General features: G+C 40.9%; 1 protein-coding gene across 4 annotated transcripts in view; it reads left to right on the top strand.

Moving 5' to 3' along the window:
• PSEN1 (presenilin 1) overlaps nt 1-24287 on the top strand; it is a 29424-nt gene extending 5137 nt beyond the window's left edge. Inside the window, exons 3-13 of one of the 4 annotated variants that reach the window (XM_035112852.2) lie at nt 3111-3149; nt 5618-5877; nt 7311-7403; nt 7748-7889; nt 10567-10634; nt 11344-11564; nt 14244-14342; nt 15651-15737; nt 17308-17484; nt 19908-20026; nt 20733-24287. In XM_035112852.2, the coding sequence (XP_034968743.1) occupies nt 3111-3149; nt 5618-5877; nt 7311-7403; nt 7748-7889; nt 10567-10634; nt 11344-11564; nt 14244-14342; nt 15651-15737; nt 17308-17484; nt 19908-20026; nt 20733-20888 (1461 nt within the window). In that variant the 3' untranslated portion in view covers nt 20889-24287. The remainder of the gene's footprint in view (nt 1-3110; nt 3150-5617; nt 5878-7310; nt 7404-7747; nt 7890-10566; nt 10635-11343; nt 11565-14243; nt 14343-15650; nt 15738-17307; nt 17485-19907; nt 20027-20732) is intronic. The other 3 variants (XM_035112860.2, XM_035112871.2, XM_035112880.2) reach the window with 3 other exon arrangements.
• Nucleotides 24288-24897: the final 610 nt, after the last annotated feature.

Raw genomic sequence — 24897 nt, 5'->3', positions numbered from 1 at the left:
TCATGAAGAAAGCAACATTTAGCAGGTGTAGTGAAGTGGTTAGAGCAGGCATAGGCAAACTCGGCCCTCCAGATGTTTTGGGACTACAACTCCTATCATCCCAAGCTAACAGGACCAGTGGTCAGGGATAATGGGAATTGTAGTCCCAAAACATCTGGAGGGCCGAGTTTGCCAATGCCTGGGTTAGAGTGTCAGATTAGGAGTGAGAAGACCAGGTTCAAATCCATGCTTGGCCATAAACTAATTGTGTGATCTTTGTCCAGTCACTATCACTCAGCCTAACCTACCATTATAAAGTTGTTTTGTAGATTAAAAAGTCATGTGTGCTGTCTTCAGCCCTTGGCGGAAAGACAGGATACCAATGTAAATAATAATAAAAATAATAAAAATGCATTTAAGGAAAAAAATTCCTGTTTCATTTTTTGCTAAATCTTTCACACCACATGCATATTATACTACTTTAGAAAGCAGTGACCAGTAAACTCTTTTGATTTATTTGATTTGATTTATTAAGTTATCATATTGTATACAGTGTTACCTTGGTTCTCAAACTTAATCTGTTCCGGGAGTCTGTTCGACACCCGATACCATTCAAAAACCAAGGCGCGGCTTCCAATTGGCTGCAGGAGCTTCCTGCACTCAGGCAGAAGCCGCGTCAGATATTTGGCTTCTGAAAAGCGGTTGCAAACCAGAACACTTACTTCCGGGTTTGCGACATTTGGGAGTTGATTTGTTTGGCAACTAAGCCATTCGGGAACCAAGGTTCCACTGTACTGCTTAGTTTTTATAGACAGTACAGATTTATTATTATTTTTCTGTGTGAACATTAGGATTTATTTGTTTATGTTTTATTTAAAGTAAAAACAGCCACCTATAAACAGTACTGTTAAAATATACCATCAAACAAAAAGGGTAGCTAAAAACAACAGAGCAGGTAGTAGGTTAAACAGTTATCAGCTTAAAATGTCTGGGAAAAGAAATAACTCTTAACCTGGTGCCAACATGAGGATAGCATTGGTGCTGATTGTAAGGAAAGGGTGTTCCACAGACAGGGTGCCACCACAGAGGAGGCTCTGTTCCTTCTTTTTCTTCTCTTACTACACATAATGCTAATTTAACGGTGCAACTGATGTATCACACTTTAAGAAATTGGCACTGCATACTGTGTTGTGGCATCTGCTTGAAGTTTTGTACTTGTAGTATCCTCTGTATTTGCGACATACTCTTCCAGTCTCACTTGCCTGATAAAGAACCACAATCTGGGCTCAAAAGCAGATGACTAATGAAGTAACTCTGGAAAACTTCTTGCTTTAAACACTTGTCTTGTAAATCACATTGTAAGGGCAGTGTAGCCTGCAAAGTGGGTTATCTTTTAAATAAAATAAACGAAAAAGGCCTTGATCATTTAAAGTTTCTGAAGATCTGAATTCACTAGAAAGCTGCATGATCTAGTTCATATTCAGAATTACTGGCCTTGTTCACCTGTTACGGTAAACCACAGTTAATGGTTTATGGTTAACATATCAGTACTGGATGTTTTGCTCTTACCCACTTTTGCTACATAGGTAGAAACAAACCATAGTATCTGACTTAGCCTTTCGTGGGCCATTTTATCCAAACCATACCCTCCAGCTCATCAACTGATGTCACTTGTCACTTAACTCCCTGCTCATCACCTTATGAGTTAATGTTAAAACCTGCTCAGTTTGGCAGAATTACATGAAAACCCCTTTCTGATTTCTTGATTCAGAAAGGGATATGCTTTGGAATCCAATGCTAAAATGTGGGATGGGGCCTTTGTATAATACTGCCTTGCAAGGTGCTTTGAAGTCTTGACTCTGGGATTTTCTACATTGTTAAATTTATGGCAGTTCGAACCATATGCAACTGCTCTGTGGCCTGATAATCAGTGAAATTTTAGAACTCATAAGGCTTTATGGGCAATTTGGCCATTAGCTTTACCAATAATGTTGCAATACATTATGCAGGGAAAGTCATGTCTTTTATTGCTTTAACTGTGTTGTACTATATTCATTCAGAATGGGACTTTTACAGAAATATCATAGCATGTGCTGAATAATGAGGGGCCAAGCAGAAACTGACATTTGTGAAGAATTTGTAATACATTTTAATCCAGTATTATTTCAGTATCATTTACAAAATCTTAAACAGCTTGTGCCATAAAAGTGGAAATTTCAGTATTTTTTATTTAAAAAAATGCATAAGTATGGTTCCCATTCTGAGTGGCCAGTCCAGATGATGTTTACTTGTCAGGTATACGCAGGATCAGCATGCAGGAACAGCTTCATTTTTTAAATATTGCTCTCTAATTTCCTGACAAAGATTGCAAACACTTGTAATACTTCACCAGTTCATTGCTTTTCAACATGAGTTCCAATGCTTTGAGCATCTTTTTGACACCTTAGTGCCAAGCAGACCTCCCAAAAGTTTCCAGACCTCCAAATGTTTCCATACTGAAGGTTTCTCAGGATTAGTTCACCCAACTCCTGATACAAGTTTTTCAAGTTTCCCTGAAAATCTCTTGCATCTTAAGATATAGTAAACACATTCATTTATACTGAATGACGCAGAATCTGTGTTTCAAATATTGCCATTTTCACATGCTACTTTGAAACCATTTATGGTAAGAGCCATAGTTGGAAAAAGGTTTTTCCCCTAAAAGGTTCACTTACTGCACTGGCTCCTTGCAGAAACCAAGGCTCATCCTACATAGAATCCTCAGTAATTGAAGCGTCAGTGGAAGTCCAAAATTTGGCAAAATTTTTAAACCCTACACACCATCATATCTCTTTCCTGGAGCTGCCTTCTGCATTTCCAGTTGAGTGAAAAAGCACTGACATAGTTCAGGAAGTTCGCACGTCCCAGTTCTGCACCTTTGGGACTGTTGCTTGGGTTTGATATTTAACTCTTTTTTTTGATAGTTGCCAAGGCTGCTGTTTATCTTTGGTATTACTCATTCACCTTGAAGATATACAGTCATTCTTGCCCACACACCAGAAGTACCAGGGTCTGGTTCAAACCTCTTTCAAGGCTTTGCTTCCATAATGGCTGATGAAACTGAGGAATCTGTTCCTTTGCTTCCACTGCAGGTGGCACCTCTGACCTGTGATCTGTTTAATGCTAATCAGGTAGGGATTTGTGTTTTGTCTGTACTGGAACAAAGTGCAACAAATATGACACAATCCCCAGTGTCATAAATGCATCTTTGCTCAGATATGCCTGCAGGTTTCACTGTTGTGCATTATTTTATCTTCTGTTCTGAATTGCAACCCTCAGCACAGTTCTTACTTGGAGTAAGAACCTTGTCATAATGTCATTTTTCCTTCTTTGTGTACTTGTGGCCAAAACCCATCATGCCACCCTTCAGAAGAACTGATACAAAAACTATTTAGTTCACACAGCCTTTGAAAATAAACTTCCTGTAGGAAGCAGTCATCATCATTCACTTGCAAGTGTCTTTGAATTGTGCTTAATACTGCACTTTTTTTCTTCCAAGGTAAGGGCCAAAGATGTTTCTTTGAATCCATCAACAGTTATTTTCAGTTTCTTTAAATAAAAATGTGATGCACTTGACTCTCACCAGGAGAGGAAATTTAGGATCATGGGTGTGGTTGTGATTTGTATTCCCTGTGATCTGTATTCTTTTATTACGCTATATGTTGCGGCTTTGGGGAGAGTAGGTTTACTTAGATATTTTTTCCTCTCTAAATTGAAATTATTTCACATGGTGTATTATGTTTGAATGCTACAACAGCATACAAGCTAATGTTTCATGTTTTTATGCCACCACTGCCAACCTCCACAATCTCATAAGCATAGGTATTACTGTTCTTGTACCTGCTCCTGTCTTGTGGTAATGCCGTACTTGTTTATTTCCAATACCCTTTCATAATTGGCCTGTGTTCCCATTGCAATTAAAAAGCAACTGAAGAAGGCAAAAGTGTAGGAATGGATATGGTTGCACTTACAGGAACAAAGGATAAATTCAGTCCTGCTTTGTTACCGCTGTTGAGGATATAGATTTTACCTTGGACCCTCTAGCACAGCATTGGAGTTTATTATTTATTCACAAAATTGGTTGCTACACTGACACCATACCTAATGCAAGTATACCAAAGAAAGGAAATGGAAATCTTGGAAATTTTTGAAGTCTTCTTGCTTATATCCGCTTCCTGTTTTCCTGCTTCCTCTGTTCCCACCTTGCTCTAAAGTATTACCTTTCCCATACCAGAAGGTGTAGTACTTTTGCATAGTGTTCAACCGAAAGGGAGGTGCTTCTCAATGTCATTTTTTGCAACATTGAAAAGCACACTCATCCCCCAGTTTACTGTAATTTATTTTATATTTTGTAATTGTATCAAAAAGGGTGGAGGAAGTCTTTGTCTCAGGGTCATGGAAACATTTCAGTTCGGAGTGATATCACCCTCTAGCCAAAATTGATATTGTATCTTCATGATGTCATCCTGTTCATTACATCATCCCTGATTTGCTGTCACTGTATGACTAATTGAGGGGGGAATCAGTGCAGTGAGGAAAGAAAGAAAATGGTACAGCAGAGTGAAAACATTGTCATAAAGAGTAGGCAGTGGGGAAACATTCCTGCATATATTTTTAGGAAATACTTTGGGACTTGAATCCAAATGCATTACTTTCTATCCAAAAACCAAATGGGAAGAGTATCTGACACAGCCATATTATTTCAAAGCCTCAACTTTATGCCATGAAGCTCTTCTTAAGGGAAAGGTGCTGTGGCAGAATGAGAGGCTGCTATTTACTAAATGCCCTAGTGGAAGGAAAAGATGTGGATCACTAACTTAAGCACATGAATCCTAATGTGCTTGTGTGTTCCTTGTTAAAATACTGAATGTAAATTGCAGGTGTTAAAGCATTTTTCTATCTCTTCAGGTTGTAAAGAAGCTTCAGATAGAAAACTGATAGGAAAAGGGATCATGTTGGGGAACAAGGGAACTAATAGGTTGAAATTTACCAAAGCTCTTTCCCCCAAGAGCTGATTCATTAATATTTTTTGCACATTTGTAAATAGCAATATCAGGTAAGAATATTGTATACACAATTATCAAGGTAAATTAACGTTGGCATTTGTCGCATACATAGAAATGGTACACTAATTAACTGAATACAGGTAACTGATATCTGTCTAATTAGCATAATTACCCCTGAGGATTGTAACACTGACTGCCCTGCCTAACATATGCTTTCTTTCTGCTTCATCTGCAAGTGGACATTTACCATTTATCACTTCTTTTTCTTACAGTGTGACTTGTTATTAATTGCCCCTGTATATTAGATGCTTTGCTGGTCTTTAGATGCTTTCAGCTGAATCTTTCCTTTATTTCACATGTTGCCCTTTAGTAATATAATTTTATTACCCCTATAACCTGCAACTTCATGGGGCTCCTGGCGATGTCCTGTCTGGGCAGAGGCGGGGCCCACGCCCACTTAGCTTCAGCAGTGCTGCAGCATCAAATGCTGCCAGACTACTTGCTGAGCTCTGCCCTTTACGATGACAACATGGAATATACACGTTGCATGCAGGTGCTTACGGATCTGGGATTTTTTTAAATTATGTTTGTAGAATGACAACGTTGAAAGACGGCGTAATGAAAGCAGCGATCGAAGAGGCAACGATAATCCCGGTTCAGCCTCTAACGGGCAGCCGCAGCACAGCACTCGGCAAGTGGTGGAACAAGATGATGACGACGACGATGAAGAGCTGACACTGAAATACGGGGCAAAGCATGTGATTATGCTGTTTGCACCAGTCACGCTTTGTATGGTGGTAGTTGTTGCAACCATCAAGTCTGTCAGCTTTTATACGCGGAAGGATGGACAGCTGTATGTATTTTTATTTTTATTTTTCGCTCTGATGTCCTATGATATCCACCCCCCTTTTGTGTTCTGCCATTACATCAGTCTTTCACAGTTATGCAGTGAGCAAACAGGAAGCAGGAGACGAAGGTTCCCTTGGTTGTGCTTTCTCTTGGCGGGAGTGGGGAGACCCTTCCTCTAACTGCTTTTCTCCCAGCTACTCTTTGAGACTAGAAATGAGCTCCACCAGGAGAAAAGCAGCTGGGGGGAGGCCGTTTTGGAGGGGAAGGATTAAGCTGCTGCTTTCTCCCACTTCTCTTCTTTAGACCATTCCGGACCCAGGTCCCACTTTAAATCTGTTCTAAACATGACCCATATTATATTACTACTAATATCATGAAGCCCGTTAAATTAATGGGTGCTAGAATTAATTAGCGGGGTTCCCCCCCCCCGGTGACTCACCCACCGCCACCACCTCAGCCCCTCATTCAGTCCCTTCCCTGCCTTCCGCCCCAGCCAGCTGCCTCCTCAGCTGCCTCTCTCCCTCCCCATTTCCCACCCTCTTTTTTCTACTCCTCTTTTCTCTCTCTCTCTCCTCGCTGGTCCCAGTTGCAGCAGCCCTTCCAACCCCCCCTCCCCCCCAAAAAATCCACACACACTTCCAGGGACTAATTCCCCCTTCCCCCGCAGGTGCGCCCGCCCGCCCACTCTTCTGCTTCTGCCCCTCAGTAACGGCTAAACGATCCTTCAGCCCAGCAGCCGCATCAGTCGCGGCTCACGCTCTCTATCCACACCCACCTACCCTCCCTTGCCCTTTCCCTTTCCCTTTGGCCGGCACACGCCTGCCTCCTCTCCTTCCCCTCTAACGGAGAAGAAACCAGGAGGAAGGAGAGAGATCCTTCTGTAGCGCAGCAGAGGCAAGGGGAAGCCGCGCACTTTTTTTTTTGTATGGTGGTGTATTTGCAAGCATGTAATCTCTCTCATGGTCCTGGTTTATCCCATCCGAAGTCTCTGCGCTCCAAGTCCCAACGGCTGTCCGTGGGGTACATGCGCAGTAGCGCAAACCCACGGACACAGGGACTGGACGCAGAGACACTTGCACTTTATTATATAGGATAATAGATGTACACTGTTAAATCTAGTTATACCTTCAGTGACATTCCGTGAACCAAAGGATAACTTGAGGTTTCTCATTTTATAATGACATGCAACATTGTTCCTAATGTTGCACTCCCATGTAAAGTCAAGTTGCACCTAGTACTTTATAGATATATAATCCAAATTTTTATTCTATATGCTCAAGACCTCAATCTTAAGGGTGTTTTTTTAGCATGGTAATCTTTTATTAACCTCACTACAAAAAGTAAGCTTTTTGACTGCAACATATTTCCTGTGTCTGCCTTTAGTTTTGTTCACAAATGAATGAAATATTAAATTGTAATTCATTCCATATCCACTAGATGGTGTGGGCATAAAGGCATTACAGTGGAACCTTGGTTCTGGAACGACTTAGTTGACCAACAAATCAGCTCCCGAACGCCAAAATCCCGGAAGTAAGTGTTCCGGTTTTCAAAAGTTTTTCAGAAGCCGAACATCTGATGCGGCTGTTGGCTATTTTTTCCGGGGCGACAGCGCAAATCGGCAGCCGTGTCTTGGTTTTTGAACGTTTCGGGAGTTGAATGGACTTCCGGAACAGATTAAGTTCGAGAACCAAGGTTCCACTGTATTTAGAAGAATTATGGCTCAGAGTATGTACTGTACGCACTACTGCTTGCTTATTTGTTGTACTCTCCTTAGGGTTGGTCTCTTGCGCTTAGTCAAAAACTTACCGCAGTTTAAGAACACATTCATATTGCACAAACTTCACCTTTTACTTTTTATCTGTGTTCTATTGCAGCATCTACACCCCATTCACGGAAGATACAGAAACAGTTGGACAAAGGGCTCTGAATTCTATTCTCAATGCTGCCATTATGATTAGCGTCATCATTATTATGACCATACTCCTGGTTGTGCTTTATAAGTACAGGTGCTATAAGGTGAGCTCAGGTTTACTCTTACTGTATCGAGGCTATTATTGAAGTCTTCAGCATGTCTGTCTCATTGTTTCTAATAGCATACTTGGAATATTTTCAGCATACAAAGAGCCAAAATAGTTGCTAAAACAGTCCCTAAGCTAAAGATCAACTGTGATAGAGCAGCACAGGGTAATAATAATAAAGACAGCTGTTTTTTCAATATTTCACTATAGATAAGGATAAAGGTAAAGGGACCCCTGACCATTAGGTCTAGTCGTGACCGACTCTGGGGTTGCGCGCTCATCTCGCATTATTGGCCGAGGGAGCCGGCGTATAGCTTCCAGGTCATGTGGCCAGCATGACAAAGCCGCTTCTGGCAAACCAGAGCAGCACATGGGGATAGTCATGAATAAATTGGCAACTAATATGTATTTTTGACTTTAAAATAGTGGATCTGTTTTGAGGGAAAGAATAAATACTGAATAAAATAAAAGCACCCTTTAAAAGTTGGGAATAATATGGAAATGTGCAACAACAAAAAAATCAACCTATTAGAGAAAGGTTTTGTTGCATGCACTCCAATCTCTGATCGGTAAGAGACTCCAGGCTTACCCAGGCTTTAGTTTTCCTGGCATGAAGGTCAATGGGGACTGTGGTGTCTTTGGGATATATTGCTTTATTTATGCATATATACTACATGAGAATAAGATGGAAGGGCTCACAGCATTACCAGTTCAGGTTGCAGGGGGAGGGGGGAGGGGGTCACCAAAGTCATAGTTCTGGATTCAGCACACAGAGCAAGTCAAGCTGCTGTGTCTCTCCAGCTTCCTCCTCTAGCTTCAGACCAGACTTAAGACAAAGGGCTTACTCTTTACTGATGTTTTCCTTGATCTTGTACTCCTAGGATGATGTAACGTTCAGCCAGGTGAAGGGGGCGAAGGCCCACTCAATGGTCTCTATAGCAATGTGGTCACTCTTTCCTTGTGTAGCTGAAGGGTGCTTCCAAGCCAAGCTAATCTTAAAGAGAGACTGGCTTGACCGGTTCAGTGGTTCCCTCTGCTAGATTCCAACCTAACAGATACATCATCACAGACTTGGAAGGGACCCACAGGCATCATCCAAACCACCAGCCCAATCCTATAACAGGTTATTTGGGCCTCTTGTAGTCTTTATTTGTCCATAATGCTGGTTCTCCCTCTCTTTGTCATGGACTGCATGTACTTATGAAATGAGGACATTTTACTGTGGAATATATGTGTACTCCACGCTGTCAAGTATAATCATCTCCTTATGGCATATTAAGCCAAACCTTGGCTTAGTTGCCATACACACTCAGCTAAAAAAACCCAGAAGGAGCCGATCACCTCTCTGGGAGCCAGCACATTTCCACAATCATGGTAAGCCATGGTTTACTGTGACGTGAACCAGGTTCTTGTCTTATTGACCAACAAATGACAATTTTCTTTTTTATTTGGAGTTTAAAAAGCTAAAGGTACCCCTGACCATTAGGTCCAGTCACGAACGACTCTGGGGTTGCAGCGCTCATCTCACTCTATAGGCCGAGGGAGCCGGCCTTTGTCCGCAGACAGCTTCCGGGTCATGTGGCCAGCATGACTAAGCCGCTTCTGGCGAACCAGAGCAGTGCACGGAAACACCATTTACCTTCCTGCCAGAGCGTTACCTATTTATCTCCTTGCACTTTGACGTGCTTTCAAACTGCTAGGTTGGCAGGAGCAGGGAACGAACAACGGGAGCTCACCCTGTCGCAGGGATTCGAACCACTGACCTTCTGATCAGCAAGCCCTAGACTCTGTGGTTTAACCCACAGCGGCACCTTAAGCTACATCCACATAATTTTTTTTTTGGGGGGGGGGAGTATTGATGTCATTAGCTACATCCACCTTAAGCAACATCCACACCAGCACATGCAAATTAAGTGTACAGCTTCCGATTGAGTGGAAACACATGACCAAGAATCATAGGGTAGAACTTGGAGAGGTGGTGTGGGGGACATTTGGCCCTCAATATATTTATGACTATAACCCCCACCTGCCTCAGCAAGCATGGCCAATGGCTAGGGATGATGGACGTTGCAGTTCAACATCTGGAAGGCCAAAGGGCCTCCACCCATGATGCAGAGAGGCAGACTGAAGCCTCTGACTCCACAGTAAGCTCAGTGTTCTCCTTGCTTCCAAGAAGCTGCAGGAAATTGTAGTGGCAGTGGGCTTAACAATGTGGTCAGGTACTACATTACTGCCTTCCCACAACATTACAAATACTGCCCAACATACCTCTATGCTTCTACCCACATGTTTCCTAGTCATCTCCCTGCCATGTAAGTGGTATCATCAAGTGTGAAGTCCTTGACTGAAATTACGGCACATTCATCATGCATCTTACTTGATTACAACTTTCTGGTAAAATACAACTTCAGTTTTTCTGCCTAGAAAGCAAATAATTTGCTTGGAGCTTGCAGTTTGTGCTTAAAATGATAAGTTTGCTTGCTTGGAATACTGCTTTAGGGCCTCGTGTCGCCCTAGGCTCTGTGGTTTAGACCACAGTGCCACCCAAATCCCTATTAGTAGCTTAGGTATGTGTAAAAAGAAAAGAAAAAAATTCCAGAAAAACTGGCTTCAATTTTCATTATTATATTCCTTGTGTAATAGTAAAATTATACTGTTGTTTTTTGTGTTTTCAGGTGATCCATGGGTGGCTCATCGTTTCTTCACTCTTCTTGCTTTTCTTTTTCTCATTCATTTACTTAGGGTAAGTTTACAAGTATCTTGACCTTTAGAAATATTTGTAAGTAAGAGGATTAGCAAATTTTTGTTGGCTTGTATAGTCTATACCCCTTTGCAGCACTGCAAAGCTTTGTGTATTTTTCCTTGGACATTCCTCACAGTGAGGAACTAAGGATTCTTAATTCTCTAAGTCTTGTAGTCTGAGCTGTTGAAAAGTGTGCTTCTCAATCAAGACGTAGCTGTAAAATAGAGATATTCAACCGTGGGTCCCTAGATATGTTGCAAGTCACATTATCCTAGACCTTAGGCTATGCTGGCTGGGCTTAATAGGAACTGTAGTCTAGGAACATCTGGAGACCCAGAATTGAAGAACTCTTCTCTGGAACATAAGTGAATGGCGTTCAGTTATAGCGTAGAACACTTTCATGTCTCACTTGTTGTGAGTACTTTTCCAGTTATGGAGATTAGAAGGAGGTAAAAGGCAATAAAACAATGTGATGCACAAGTGAGCCTAAAAGCATGGCAACACATTTGAAATGAAACTTGAATCCTGTGTTCCTTCTAAATGAATTCCCCACCCCATAGCTTTAAATCTAGGCTAGGAAATGAAGAAGAAACTTTGAGCTTGCCGCACAAAATGCAAACATAATTTGCTGGGTTGACAGTTGCTGTTTCTTTTCCACTGTTCTCTGCGTAACAAGTTTTTCTCTTAATCTTGTGTGTGTGTTCAATAGGGAGGTTTTTAAGACTTACAACGTTGCCATGGACTACTTTACCCTGGCGCTCATGATCTGGAACTTTGGAGTGGTGGGAATGATCTGCATTCACTGGAAAGGCCCTCTCCGGCTCCAGCAAGCCTATCTCATTATGATAAGTGCTCTGATGGCCCTGGTATTTATCAAATACCTCCCTGAATGGACTGCCTGGCTCATCTTGGCAGTGATTTCAGTGTACGGTAAGATCCCCCAAACACATATTTTACTAGGAACAACATTGACTTACTCTGCTTTTTCCCACTTTTATATTTAATGCCTAGAAAGCTAGAATCAAGAACCAGACCCTTTTACTTGTGTCCTTTTGAAGTCTAAGAAATCATACTGTGAGTCTGTAGAATACCTCGATTATGCTTCTGTGTGTGGACTATTCCATCACAAGAATGATTTATTTTCAAAGCATTTATTTCCCCCAATCCTCTGTAGAAACCTTTGCCCTTAAGGCAGCCTGTCTCTGGTGAAATAAGATAGGTGATGCTAATGGGAGAGAGATGTCATTCTCAATGCGCAAACTCAGAAGACATCTGAAAAAGAGGGAACTAGAACTTTTCCATATTTTGCTGCTTGATAGCAGCCAGTCCTAAGAAGAATCTTTTAACAAAAAATCTCATAACAAAAAAAATTGTTATGGGAAATATCTAGTATCAACAACTCTTAGTAGTTTGCTGTTAATAAATTAATACCATCTTATCTTTCATGACATACTTCCTCTTTGGTGATGCTGGACTAGGTTTACCTTTGGTCTGATCCAGCATGACTTTTCTTAAGTTAAGTTGCTCTCATTCTAAAAAGAAAGAAAGAAAGGGGGGGGGGAGCAGATTTGAACAAGCCATGTGACAAGTTTCTTCCCAAGCTTGATCTGAGGTCAGAATTGTGATGTATTTGCAGTACTGAACAGTAGAGAAGACAAAGAGCAGCCAAATTCCCTGACTACTAAAACATAAATTACCGTAGGAAAACACTTTAGTTAAGCGTTTAGAACAAAATCTTCTTTTAAGTATAATAAACATTTCATTTATTTTTTATTTGCACTCTTGTTTCCCCCCCCCCTAAGACAGTAAGGTATGATGTAAAGGGAAGGATCCCTCAGGTTTTGCCATTCATAATTTTTGAATACCTACATCAGGTTTTGGCTAATGCTAAACACCCCTAGTTTTTGAGCCAGATCATATTTAAATGTAAGCTTTACTTTTTTCAAGTGGGAACAGGAGCTTGGCAGCCTTTTGAGATACACACACAGTGTAAAACAGGTTTGTGAATGTCACATGCTTTCTCCTCAAATTGTATTTGTTCAGGGAATCCAAATGACCTTTACAAAGCATTCTTGTTCTTCTGCATAAGATGTACAGAAACAAAGGTTGCACATAAACACAGATGTCCCGTGTCACAAGATTATGCAGATTTGACAGTACCATCATATAATACTGTCACCATTCAAATTCTGCACTCAAAATTTGTTTGTTATGCATAAAGGCAATTTATACAACTGTTATTAACATCTATACTGAATCTGAAAAGAATTGCCAAGTCACGTGGAAATACACATTTGTATCTGTGTAAGAGTGTAAGTGAGGATGTTTGGTTCAGGAAGAGTGGATGTTTTTCACACTACTGTATTGAATTTCACACACATCTGATTAGTGTGTGTGTGTGTGCTGCTAAACAAAGTGATGGCATTTAATTTAGTAAAGTGTGTCTAATTGTCCTAAAATTACAGTGATACCTCGGTTTGCGAACGCAATCCGTTCCGCGGAGGCGTTCGCCCACCGAAGGCACGCTTCTGCGCGTGTGTGAAACGCCGATAGCGTCTGCGCATCCGACGCCACGGAACCCGGATGTAAACACTTCTGGGTCTGCGGTGTTCATAAGCGGAGGTTTCCATAAACGGAGGTAGTCGTAAACCGAGGTTCCACTGTACGTAGTTCTAGAGATAGCTGTGTAATATTTAATTTTAAAAAGAACCTGGAGAATAGGCTGTGTCATGTACATGTTGTAAAGGCAATTTTATTCTTTGATATGTGAGCTAAACCTATTGAATGCCCAGGTGCTAACATGTTTTTGAAGTCTGCCAGAAGCAGCCGCATAGGGTGGAGCAGGAATAGATTTAAGCCCCAGAGCCCACGTTGAAATTGAGGACAGACATCTTTTGCTAAGTCTGCCTTGCCTCACTAGTTAGGTCAGTTAATAAAGATGCCTGAACTTTTTGATATCCATGGAGGCAACTTAGAAATTATCAGTCTGGAAAGCTCATAAACAGATGCATTACTCTGGTTGCTGCATATATATATATTCAAATAAGTCTTTATCTTCACAATTGTGAGACCTGTGAAGATTTGGTTACTATAATATTTTGTCGACAATGTGGAGAGATATACAGGACGTATCCTAGTACATAAAATGAAATTTTCTGTAAGACTTCTTCCTGCAGGAGCCCTGAACTGCCTACTAAGCTCTTTACCTGATCTTTGACATCTGAGGCACAGTTTTTACTATTATTTATTAAATTTGTATATCACCCTTCGTCCAAAGATCACAAAGCAGTTCCCAACATAAAAATACAAAAGGAGAACACAAAATATATAATAAAACAAAAACAAACCGATTATGCCCCCTCCCCAAACAAACACATTTAAAAGGCCATAGAATGTTAATCAGCCCAAGGCCTAGTTCTAGAGAAACATTTTCACCTGGTTCCTAAAGGTATATAATGAAGGTGTCATGCGAACCTCCCTGGGGAGAGCATTCCACAAATGAGGAACTGTTATTAGGACTTGCCCTACTCTTTTTATGTAAATTATTTTTACTGATTTTAATATGGTATATTTCTGTGGGGGGTTGACCCCAATGTTGGTGTCTTTCAGATCTGGTTGCTGTATTGTGTCCTAAAGGACCTCTTCGTATGCTAGTTGAAACCGCTCAAGAAAGAAATGAAACTTTGTTCCCAGCACTCATTTACTCATGTAAGTATACAGAGTTGAGTTTTATATTCTGAAGCCTACTCCCAAACTATGAATATTAAAAATCCATCTGATTTTCTGCTGAAGTTGTGCGATGCTAGATGTGCAGCTTTGTTGTCGCGTTTTCATTTCTTTGGGACTCAGATCTGCTGTTGGCTCATGAGCTTGGTACGTGTGCGACGTGGGATGTCCCAAGATGAAAAGAACATTATGTTCTACCTTAATTAAAAATGGAAAGAGAGAAAAAGGGATCTGGCGTGGTCAAAACAATAATACAGGAACACCTCTAATTGTTTTTAGCAGTATTAACTTACTGCGTTTATATCTTTCTTTAGTGGATCCAAGGCTGGCCCTGTCTAAAAGCATTTATAAAGATATAACTGAAAAATACAAAGTTCATCTTAGAGATTTGGGAGATCTCTGCCCATTGATTTGTATGTAACTTTCAAGGATTCTTTTTGAGGAGTGGGAGGAACTGATTCACCAGTGCAGCAGAAGGACATAAGAAGAGGGCCAACCAGATGCCCATAGGAGGGGCACAAAGGGGACATGAGTGCAGCAGCGTTCTCCCAACTGGTATTCAGACACATACTTCCTCTGACATTGGAAATAGAACATTATTACACCCTGCGATTTCATGTAGATACCGGTACAAATGATTTTATGGTTACGAAACTATACAAATAAAACACACATGCCTGTCTATTTGGATTAAGTCAATCTGATTTCTTTATACTAATGTGAATGATTCTACCATGGGTGTCTACTATGCATTTCTACCGGCAAATCTCTCTCTCTCTCAAAAAAGTAGCCTAATCATACTTCTATTTGATTTTGACATTTTGTTTCAAATTAAGATTGCATTATAGTTTTATGCAATAGAGAGGGTTTTTTTTTTAATCAGCTGGACTTACAACTAGCCTTCCCAGCGCTCATTAACTCATGCAAGTGATTTAATGATAGCTGTGCAGTTAACAAATAGAGAAAACAACCTGGTTACTTCCATCCCCCCCCCATATTTATTTGTTTATTTGAAATAATTTTTATGCTGCCCTTCAAGCTCAGTAGCAGATGAAACATTTCCTATCTTGCTGGCTTACAATCTAAACACCAGGTTTACAACAAGGATGAGGAGGGAAGAAGGGGGATACAAAACCAGTCACTGGTTCCTGAAGTTACAAATGGCATAATGGAACTCTGGAAGAAGAAGAAAAAACCTTTAAAATATACTTTTCTGTTATTGATGTGTAGTTAAAAAATTAAAAATAGGTAGCAGCAGTTAATTAAGGGTATCTCTTATTTTTCCAATAGCAACAATGATTTGGCTGGTGAACATGGCTGAGGAAGATCCTGAATCCCAAAAGACAGCCACCAAAAACTCCACCTATGATAAACAAGGTGGGTTTTTTCATCTTTGCTTAGTTTAGTCCTTTTCACAATGACTTACCGAGCAACTTACAAGTGACCCTTCTTTGCTAATAAAAAGTACTTTACTCATCATGTACAAGGATTTTATGAAGTTGTATTAAAGAATTTTGCTTTCTGTGATTGGTACAACTATACTGGAATCGTAGTTGGGGTAATGACATACAATGTTAATTCTTCTGGGTTCCCATTGACACTCCATGCTCTTTTCCTTTCATCTCCATATCTCCTGCAGACATGGAACAAAAATCCTAAATAACAGTTACAACAAGGACATAAACATAAAGTACTATTCCGTTAAAGATGTTTCAGCCTTTTCCCACCATTGACTTTAATTGTCATCTAACAATCTAATGATAATTTTATGAGGTCCAGAAACCTGGACTGCACTCTACTGCAAGTAGGACTAAAACCCTTTATTTGTGGAGTGGGGAGAGCCCTGCACATTTTTATACCTTTTGAGGGTTGTTTTTAGACGTCCAAAACATTGGATTCCAACTGTAAAATTAATCCTACAATGTATTTTATTATACTGTATTTTTTTCGCTCCATAAGACGCACCTGACCATAGGATGCACCTAGTTTTTAGAGGAGGAAAACAAGAAAAAAATATTTTGCTTTCTTGAATTGTCCTAGGCATAGCAGCCAACTCCTAGAGGCCTAGGTGCCTTTGCTCCCCCCATATTAAATATTTGAGGAAGTTGTCCCCGTCCCCCCATGTTGATGGGCATGGTCATTCATATAGTGTGCATGAACTTTGTCTTGAGATCAATTGCAGCGGTTCTCAACCTGTGGGTCCCCAGATGATGTTGGACTACAACTCCCATCATCCCTCAACTCCCATCATCCCTGAGCTCTGTCCTTGCTAGCTAGGGGCGATGGGAGTTGTAATTCAACAACATCTGGGGACCCACAGATTGAGAAAGGCTGATACGGTATGTGAGGTGAGGCTTACCTGCCCCCCCCCAATATTCAAGTTGGAAGAGGGAGGGAGGGAAGGAGGGGGTGAGAGAGAGAAAGAAAGAGAGACAAGGAAGGAAGGGGTGAAAGAGAGAGAGAGAGAGGGAAGGAAGGAGGGAAGGAAGGAAGAGGTGAAAGAGAAAGAAAGAGAGGGAGGGGTGAAAGAGAGAGAGTGAAAGAGAGAGGGAGAAGGAAGGAAGGAAGGAGGGAAGGAAGGGGTGAGAGGGGGGATGGAGGATGGAAGCTGGGAGGAGGGGTGGAAGGAGCTCCCTTCCGTCTCTCCTCTCACCTCACTCGCTGTCACGGAAGCAGCTCGAGAGCCGGTTTCCTGCTACGCACAGCTCTGGCTCTGGCTCTGGCTCTGGCTTTTGCATTTGCTCCATAGGACGCATGGACTTCCCCCCTTCCTTTTTGGGAGGGAAAAAGTGTGTCTTATGGAGCGAAAAATACAGTAATAATTATTTACTAAATTTGTATACTGCCCTTCGCCTGAAGTTCCCAGAGTGGAAGTTCTGTTACATGAGCAGAGGTTGTTCTGTTCATGCAATGATTTTGTTGGATTCAGCCCATTTTCTCTTTTCAGCTACAGCAAATCAGAGCCAGAATGCAAGCAGTGAGGCAGATGATGGAGGATTCAATCCAGCATGGGTGCAGGAACGAGATCGTAGAATAGGGAATCATGAATCAACCCCTGAATCGCGACAACCTGTTCAGAATATTCCCAGTAATTCAACAACAAGTGAAGAAGACCCAGAGGAAAGTAAGTAACATCGCCAGATAAATATTTGTTAACTTAACACGCACCTAAAAGACTCTGGGCCATTGCAAAAGGACTAGCTGTTGATATATATATTCCCACTGTGTGCGTGGGTGAGACAGCCTTTCACCATAACCGCTGAACCGAATTGCATCAAATTAGGACAAAGCGTACCTTGCCCATCAGGGAGGGATCTTGCATAATTTTTTTTTGAAAAAAAGCACACCTTTCATACCTTAAATAATGATTAAACACAAAAAGTGGCGCCCAAATTAGAAATCACCAGCAGGAGCTCTGAAGACTTCAGCAGCATCCAATAGAAAGGCAGATCGCGTGCTGTTGCCAGCAAAAGCTCTGAAGGGCGGTGCCAAATAATGACGACATCAACCGAGCAACTGAAACCACCAAGGTGGCCATTACCAGACAACCCACAGAATCAGGCCAGGGCCAAGGAATGGAGATACAGGGCGGAGGCCTCGGCTCGCATTTAAATACTTGCCCAAGCCAAGGCCGACAGACTAGGCCTCGTCTCTACTTTAAAGCCTCTCTACAAACTAGGCCTCGGCTCTACTTTACAGCCTACAGACTAGGCCTCGGTTCTACTTTACAGCCTACAAACTAGGCCTCTAAATACTATCCCAAGTGGAGCCCTGGGTGGGGGGGAGGGGAGGAGGGCCCGAATAGGTCATGGGCTGACGTAGGGTGGGGGGAGCCACAGGGTGGGGGGAGGGGAGACGGGATACTTCATGGGTCACTACAGGATGGGAGTAAACACAGAGATGAGACACAACAACGGGGGGGGGGAGGAAAAAACACATATTCCAGGGGGGAACGGACACACCCTCCCCGTTTCCTGGGGGACAAGGACCCTGAGTCAGGCACATTAAACAATCATAAGAAAACAAAAATAATTAAAACAACAAATCCAAATCTACGCATGTCCGGAAGTTGCGTAGAAGCAACTTCCGGTGCCGTGCCGCTGCTGATCCTTCATTTTTCAGCGGGAGACTTGGCAGGTATGGTAGGGAAGAATTTAGATATTTAACCAGGACAAGAGACCTTGCACAGAAATATCATCTGCTATCTGGCAACAGGGATGCTTGAGGATAAGAACAGTGAGGAAAGCCTAGTGAAGACCTGGGTTTGGAAGTGATAGTCAGTGCCACCGTTGCAACTTAAAGACTTAAGAGAACATTAAGGCACTGCTTGAGATGTATTGAATGGGATGAAAATACAGAGTCCCTCCTGTTTTCTCTTAATTGAATGTTATGATTGCAAAAACCTTGCCAAGCTGCTGATTATCCTAAAAAAATAAAGCTAACAATTCATACAGAAACCATAAACATAGGTTCAATTAGAAGGATGCATCATAATTAGACACATATAACTTTATAAAAATCATTATAAGAATTTTGTGGGAGACACGAGGCCCTGAAGCAGTCTTCCAAGCAAGCAAACTTATCATTTTAAGCACAAACTGCAAGCGCGAAGCAAATTATTTGCTTTCTAGGCAGGAAATCTGAAGTTGTCTTTTGCCAGAAAGTTGTAATCAAGTAAGATGCATGATGAATGTGCCATAATTTCAGTCAAGGACTTCACACTTGATGATACCACTCACATGGCAGAGAGATGACTAGGAAACATGTGGGTAGAAGCATAGAGGTATGTTGGGCAGTATTTGTAATGTTGTGGGAAGGCAGTAATGTAGTACCTGACCACATTGTTAAGCCCACTGCCACTACAATTTCCTGCAGCTTCTTGGAAGCAAGGAGAACACTGAGCTTACTGTGGAGTCAGAGGCTGCAGTCTGCCTCTCTACATCATGGGTGGAGGACCTTTGGCCTTCCAGATGTTGAACTGCAACATCCATCATCCCTAGCCATTGGCCATGCTTGCTGAGGCAGGTGGGGGTTATAGTCATAAATATCTTGAGGGCCAAATGTCCCCCACACCACCTCTCCAAGTTCTACCCTATGATTCTCGGTCATGTGTTTCCACTCAATTGGAAGCCGTACACTTAATTTGCATATGCTGATGTGGATGTTGTTGAGTGCCCCCCCCCCAGATTTCCGTTCTAGTGATGTGCACTAACTCATCTTCTTGAGAAATAAACCTTCCAAGGAATAATTTGCGTTTCTGCTTTTTCCAACTCCGTTTTGGTTTTGGTTCTTAATTGACTCAGTTTTAGTTCTTAATTGACTCAGTGGAGTTGAAATCCTGGGACTTCACCATATTTATTCAGGTCACATCTGCTTGATTTGAAATAACAAGCATTCGGCACATTGCCGTAATATCGCCAAGAGAACTCATGGAAGGGCAGCAGGAAGAACCAAAATACTTAGCTGGTTAAGATGGCCTTGATTTCAGGGTTGAATGACAGGAGTCATTTTGTGCCATTGCTTAGTTCTTTTCCTTTTCCTTGGCAGGGGGAGTTAAGCTTGGCCTAGGGGACTTCATTTTCTACAGTGTCCTAGTCGGCAAAGCCTCGGCAACAGCCAGCGGAGACTGGAACACAACTCTAGCCTGTTTTGTAGCCATTTTAATTGTGAGTATAATATTAAGGTAGCAATGTTAACATCCCACTCTAAGTAGCAAAGTGAAGTCATTACTACTGCATCAGGGGATTCTGGAGATTACATTTCAGAGCTCTATTCTGTGGGATTTGTTTGTCTGCCTTGCCAGTTAGGCAGCCTCATGAGCACTTCTTAAATGTGTGTTATCTTTCTTTTGTCCCCCTCAAAAATCAGTAGATGAATTGTGATAGATTCTGAACCTGGTATGTAGTTTATGTGAAGAATGTGCATACCCAATTCTAATTCTCTGCACACAGGTGGTGTAGTGACAATAAAGGTTTATTTTATTATTATTTATTTTATTATTATGATGCTGAGCCACCAACACCTACCTGCCTGGCGGAAATGAGGCTTTTCAGCTTGCCACTCTGGACTTTGCTGATCAGTTGAAAGAGCCTCTACTACCTGCAGATTCCAAGAGCAGGCGGGCTCTGCTGTTTAACAAAGTCTTAGAGAAGGCGCTGAGGGAAGCTGAGCTCAGAATCTGCCAACAGATAATACCCAGTGCCATATCCATGTTGGATTTTCACTCAACAAGATAAAGTGTGTGAATCATCTGTAGAACATTCGGTGCCAATAGTGCTTCTTGGAAGCAGGCAAACGTAGCCTGTAGTATTTTGTGTTTGTTAGAGTTCCACTGTCTAATTTGTGTGTACTTTTTTGTCTTTTCCTCCCCAGGGCCTGTGCCTTACCCTCTTGCTGCTTGCCATTTTTAAAAAGGCCTTACCAGCTCTTCCAATCTCTATAACCTTTGGGCTCGTTTTCTATTTTGCCACAGATTACTTGGTGCAACCTTTTATGGACCAGCTTGCCTCCCATCAGTTGTATATCTAGCACACTCAGAGCTGATCACCCATGGACATTTGTACCAACTGTAGCAAATATGGGAGGGAGCAAAGATTTTTCCCTATTTCTTAACTGCCGCTGTGCTGGGCACTACTGGTTTCTTCTCTTCTTTTTTCAAAAAAAGGTCTCTTAATGAAAGGGTTATAGCACATTAAGTCTTCAGCAAACTTGAGTTATACATCTTTGAAAGGACCATATGTAAAAGATACCTATGCTTTCACCAGCAACACTTCTGTTTAGCATAGTGATTCCACCTCCATCCCACTGCTGAAGAGTGCTGAGAATTGTTGTGATGCTAAAGAAAGGGAACTGGTAAATCAAACTGAGATATCTGAACCATTTGAAGTCAGCCTGGCTCCAGAACATCAACTCTTGCATCCCGGCTTCCACTATGGGTTACCTGGAGAACAGTAACTGGACTTTGGATGAGAAGATTCATATCTTGTCTAAAGAAAAAAAAATCATGCAAGGCATTCTGTGTGTTTTGTGTTGAATTTAAAAATTCCTAATTATCATTCTGGCACAAAACCCTGTGTGCAAATTTGCACATTTCTAGCATTCTTTGGCACAAAACACACACTTTCTGATTATGCTGCCAAGCGTTCATTGGATTCCATTTACAACAGGTTCGTCATGAGATCAGAGTTGGGGTCCCTTTTTTTGGAGACATTTTTAATCCTATATTTCCCCCCTGTCTCCTCCCCTAAAAATACGTTGAATATTTAATGTCCTTTCAGCATTATAATGAACATTATAATCTATAGAAGAATGAGAGATTTGAAAAGCTGTAGAAAAGCAATGAAACACACTGCAACCAAAAACATTTATAGTTTTCTTTTCAACAGAGTGGTGAATTTTGGAATTCCATCTTGTTTTCTCAGACTCTTTTTTTAAACATTTCTTGGGATCTTTCTATAAAATAGGATGTGATTATACTGTAAAAGTAAAAAAAAGAGTCAATATTTATTTTATAAGACTGAGGGCTGACACATAACATTTACCCCCACAGGACTGTTATGTAACAAACTCTGTGAAAGCATACATGTGAAAAATACTACATCTGAGCCGGTCACACATATGGGTTTTTCAGACAAAGTCTATATGCAAAACAAGTTCCTCCTCTTGCCTACCCATTGGATCATTCCATAAAAATTCTTGTGGTAACCACTTGTAGGGTAATTAAACAAAAACAAAAACCTGTATTCTCCATTGGGAATCATTCCAGAAGTACTCTTATGGAAGTATATGTTATATTAGGAAAAAAAGACCTAAAACCTACACAAAGACACTATTGGCTATGTTCACTTTCTTCTTCGATTGCCTCAACTTGAATGCCCTTGAGAATGTCAGATGCACCAAGCTGCAATCTAGAAAGTAGAACATCTCTATTGAAATGTGATGTACCTACCTACCTATCTAATCCTGTAACACTGAACGGCTCATAATTACCTATTGAATTCAATTTGGATAAACATTAATAATGTGGAAAAACTCACTGTGGCTCTCAGGCTGAGATAAGCCAGAGCAAGCTGTGTAAATAACAGCTTTTTGTTTCCAATATTATTTGAGGAATAGGATCTGAAATGAACTACTGATTGTCAGATGATAAGCTGTTGGCATTTTGTTTGTATTTGTACATTGTTTCTCATGTGAACATTCATTGGGGGGGGGGTGGACGACACTGTCAGTATGATTCCTATAGAAGGAGATTGACAAAGTCTGATACTATAGTTGATATCCCGGATCTACATCTTAGCAGAGCAGTGCAGAGAGGTCATCTTACATGTGATGTTTATCTGCAGAAAGAAAGAAACTCTAGTCAGTGCCCGCAGAAACCAATAGAAGTCTTTACATGAATTTCAGGAGGCCCTGAGAAACTTGCTTAGAATTGACTTGCACTACTAGTTTTTCCACTGCTAAGATCAATTGCACCAAATTTGTTAGGCCTCAGTGATATGGGGAACCTATGTCTGTAAACTGCCACTTTAGACCGCATGTTAGGACTATGGTGGAATCAGCTTCTGTGCAATTTTTTTAAAAAAATCCCTCCACTTAAAAAGACAACATTCCACTTTCTGACTTGTTAGTGGTCTAACCTTCAAGTTAGAAGATTCAAGATGGAAAGTGTTTATTAACTAGTGCATCAAATACAGTAAACTAAATGAAGTGAACTAAGTGATCTCTTTTGGTCTTGGCTTGCACCTAGCTTGCACAAGAGTCTGAAACATAAGAGCACTCACTAACTGTATCTTGTAAAATATTAAAAGAATTGACTGCATTGCTGCCAGTTTCTTAATCAGTGGCAGCAACTAACATGGTTTAGGGTTAGTAACCAAAATCAAAACTTGGACACAAGAGACGTATTTAATATAATATTCATTTGGAAAGTTGTAACCCAGAAGAGGTTGCTAGGTACTAACAGCTTCTCAGGCAATACTAAGTCATTCAGTAATTTGAATTCACTTGAACACATTAGATCACAGTACTCTTCAAAAGACAATACAACTGTAGTGTACTGTTTGGTTAGATATGAATATAGTTCCTTATTGAACAGGCCATCAAATTTGACCTTAACACAGAAGTCAGTGTTTTTCAGTGTTCTATTGCGAGCTCTGATATCTGCAATTCTGCATGACTCTTTTAAGGGGGATTGCTTGTAAACAGAAGTTTGAAAAGTCAAAGCAAGAGTTACAAGAGTACTACTGTGAATGTGGATTTTCTCTGTCTCTTCCATATAATGGAATTTATTAATAGATTGACAACAGAAATGGGGGAGGCGTCTGTAGCATACAGTATAGTAGCATTTTAGAATGAGGCATGTAAGCTCAAGTGCCATTTAGAAATGTTGGGTTAATGCAGTTTATTCAACCTTGATGATTACCAAACTTTTAAGGGCTGTAGTAAGCTGAAAACAGCTGAATCTGAAAACAGCAAATCCTGGATGTCTTTGACTTGCAAGCTTTTGATATTACAGTTAGAGCAGTTGCTTTATGGTGTAGTAAAAGAAACAAGTAATTGGGGTACATTACAGAGGATGATTAGAATGAAGAACATTTAAGGGTTTTTTTGGTAAATTGTTTTGGCAGCTATGTGTAAAGGCCATTATCAAGAAATCTACAGTACTTGCATTTGTACAGTGGTGTGATTTTTTTAAATCTCACAATATTGGTCTGTCAGTGGGAATACTGGAAATGGGGTAGAGTTGAATTATTTTACACTCTAGCATTTTGTTTTTTGTTTTTTCCAAACACTGGTTTGTATATAACCTGAACTGAATGTGAATAAGTCTTTTTAAAACACCTTTCCAATTAAGATATCATTTTGATAGGTTATGCAATTTTCCCTGTATTTATCTGATTATTAAAAATAAAGAATGCATGGATCCTATGACTTTTTCATTATTTTTGCCAAACACTTTTAATTCCAGAACAGATTAAGATCTTGAAGGGCATCTTATCTATATTGCACCACCTCTATTACTGGTGCACCATTCCAGAGATAGCTGTGGAGCAAGATATATGCCTAAGGTTTAAAAATGCGAGTGGCTTAAAGCATATTTGCTTCAATTGGAATTAAGTAAGGTCACCTGATCTGGGAAATCTTTGCCACGCTCCAGATTGTGAACTGAGCAAAAATGCAAAACTTGCACGTTGAAGCCCTCTAGGATAAATAAATAAATGATTTGGTCTGTTGACATCACCTCCAAGCTCATTGAGATTGTTGTGGCAATTTTTATTTCATTTCAGGGAAGCTGCTCAAACATCTTAGTAGAAAACATTCCTGTCAGTGATGGGTAATCTACAATGGGCAGAATCCAACTAACCTGTGCCATTGGGGCAAGGATTTGCAATGGTGCAACAGGACCTTTCTCCTCATCATCCCCTCCGGATACTCCTCAGATCTGTTCCTGTTGCCTGGAACAAATTTGATGGACAGAGGAGAACATTTAGTTGTGCAATCAGAGATACTTGCAGTGACGGAACGTTCATTTAGCAGC

Source organism: Zootoca vivipara, chromosome 1 (genome assembly GCF_963506605.1).
Source record: "Zootoca vivipara chromosome 1, rZooViv1.1, whole genome shotgun sequence".
In the NCBI taxonomy this organism is placed as follows: Eukaryota; Metazoa; Chordata; class Lepidosauria; order Squamata; family Lacertidae; genus Zootoca; species Zootoca vivipara.
This window is presented reverse-complemented; position numbering and strand designations above follow the sequence as displayed.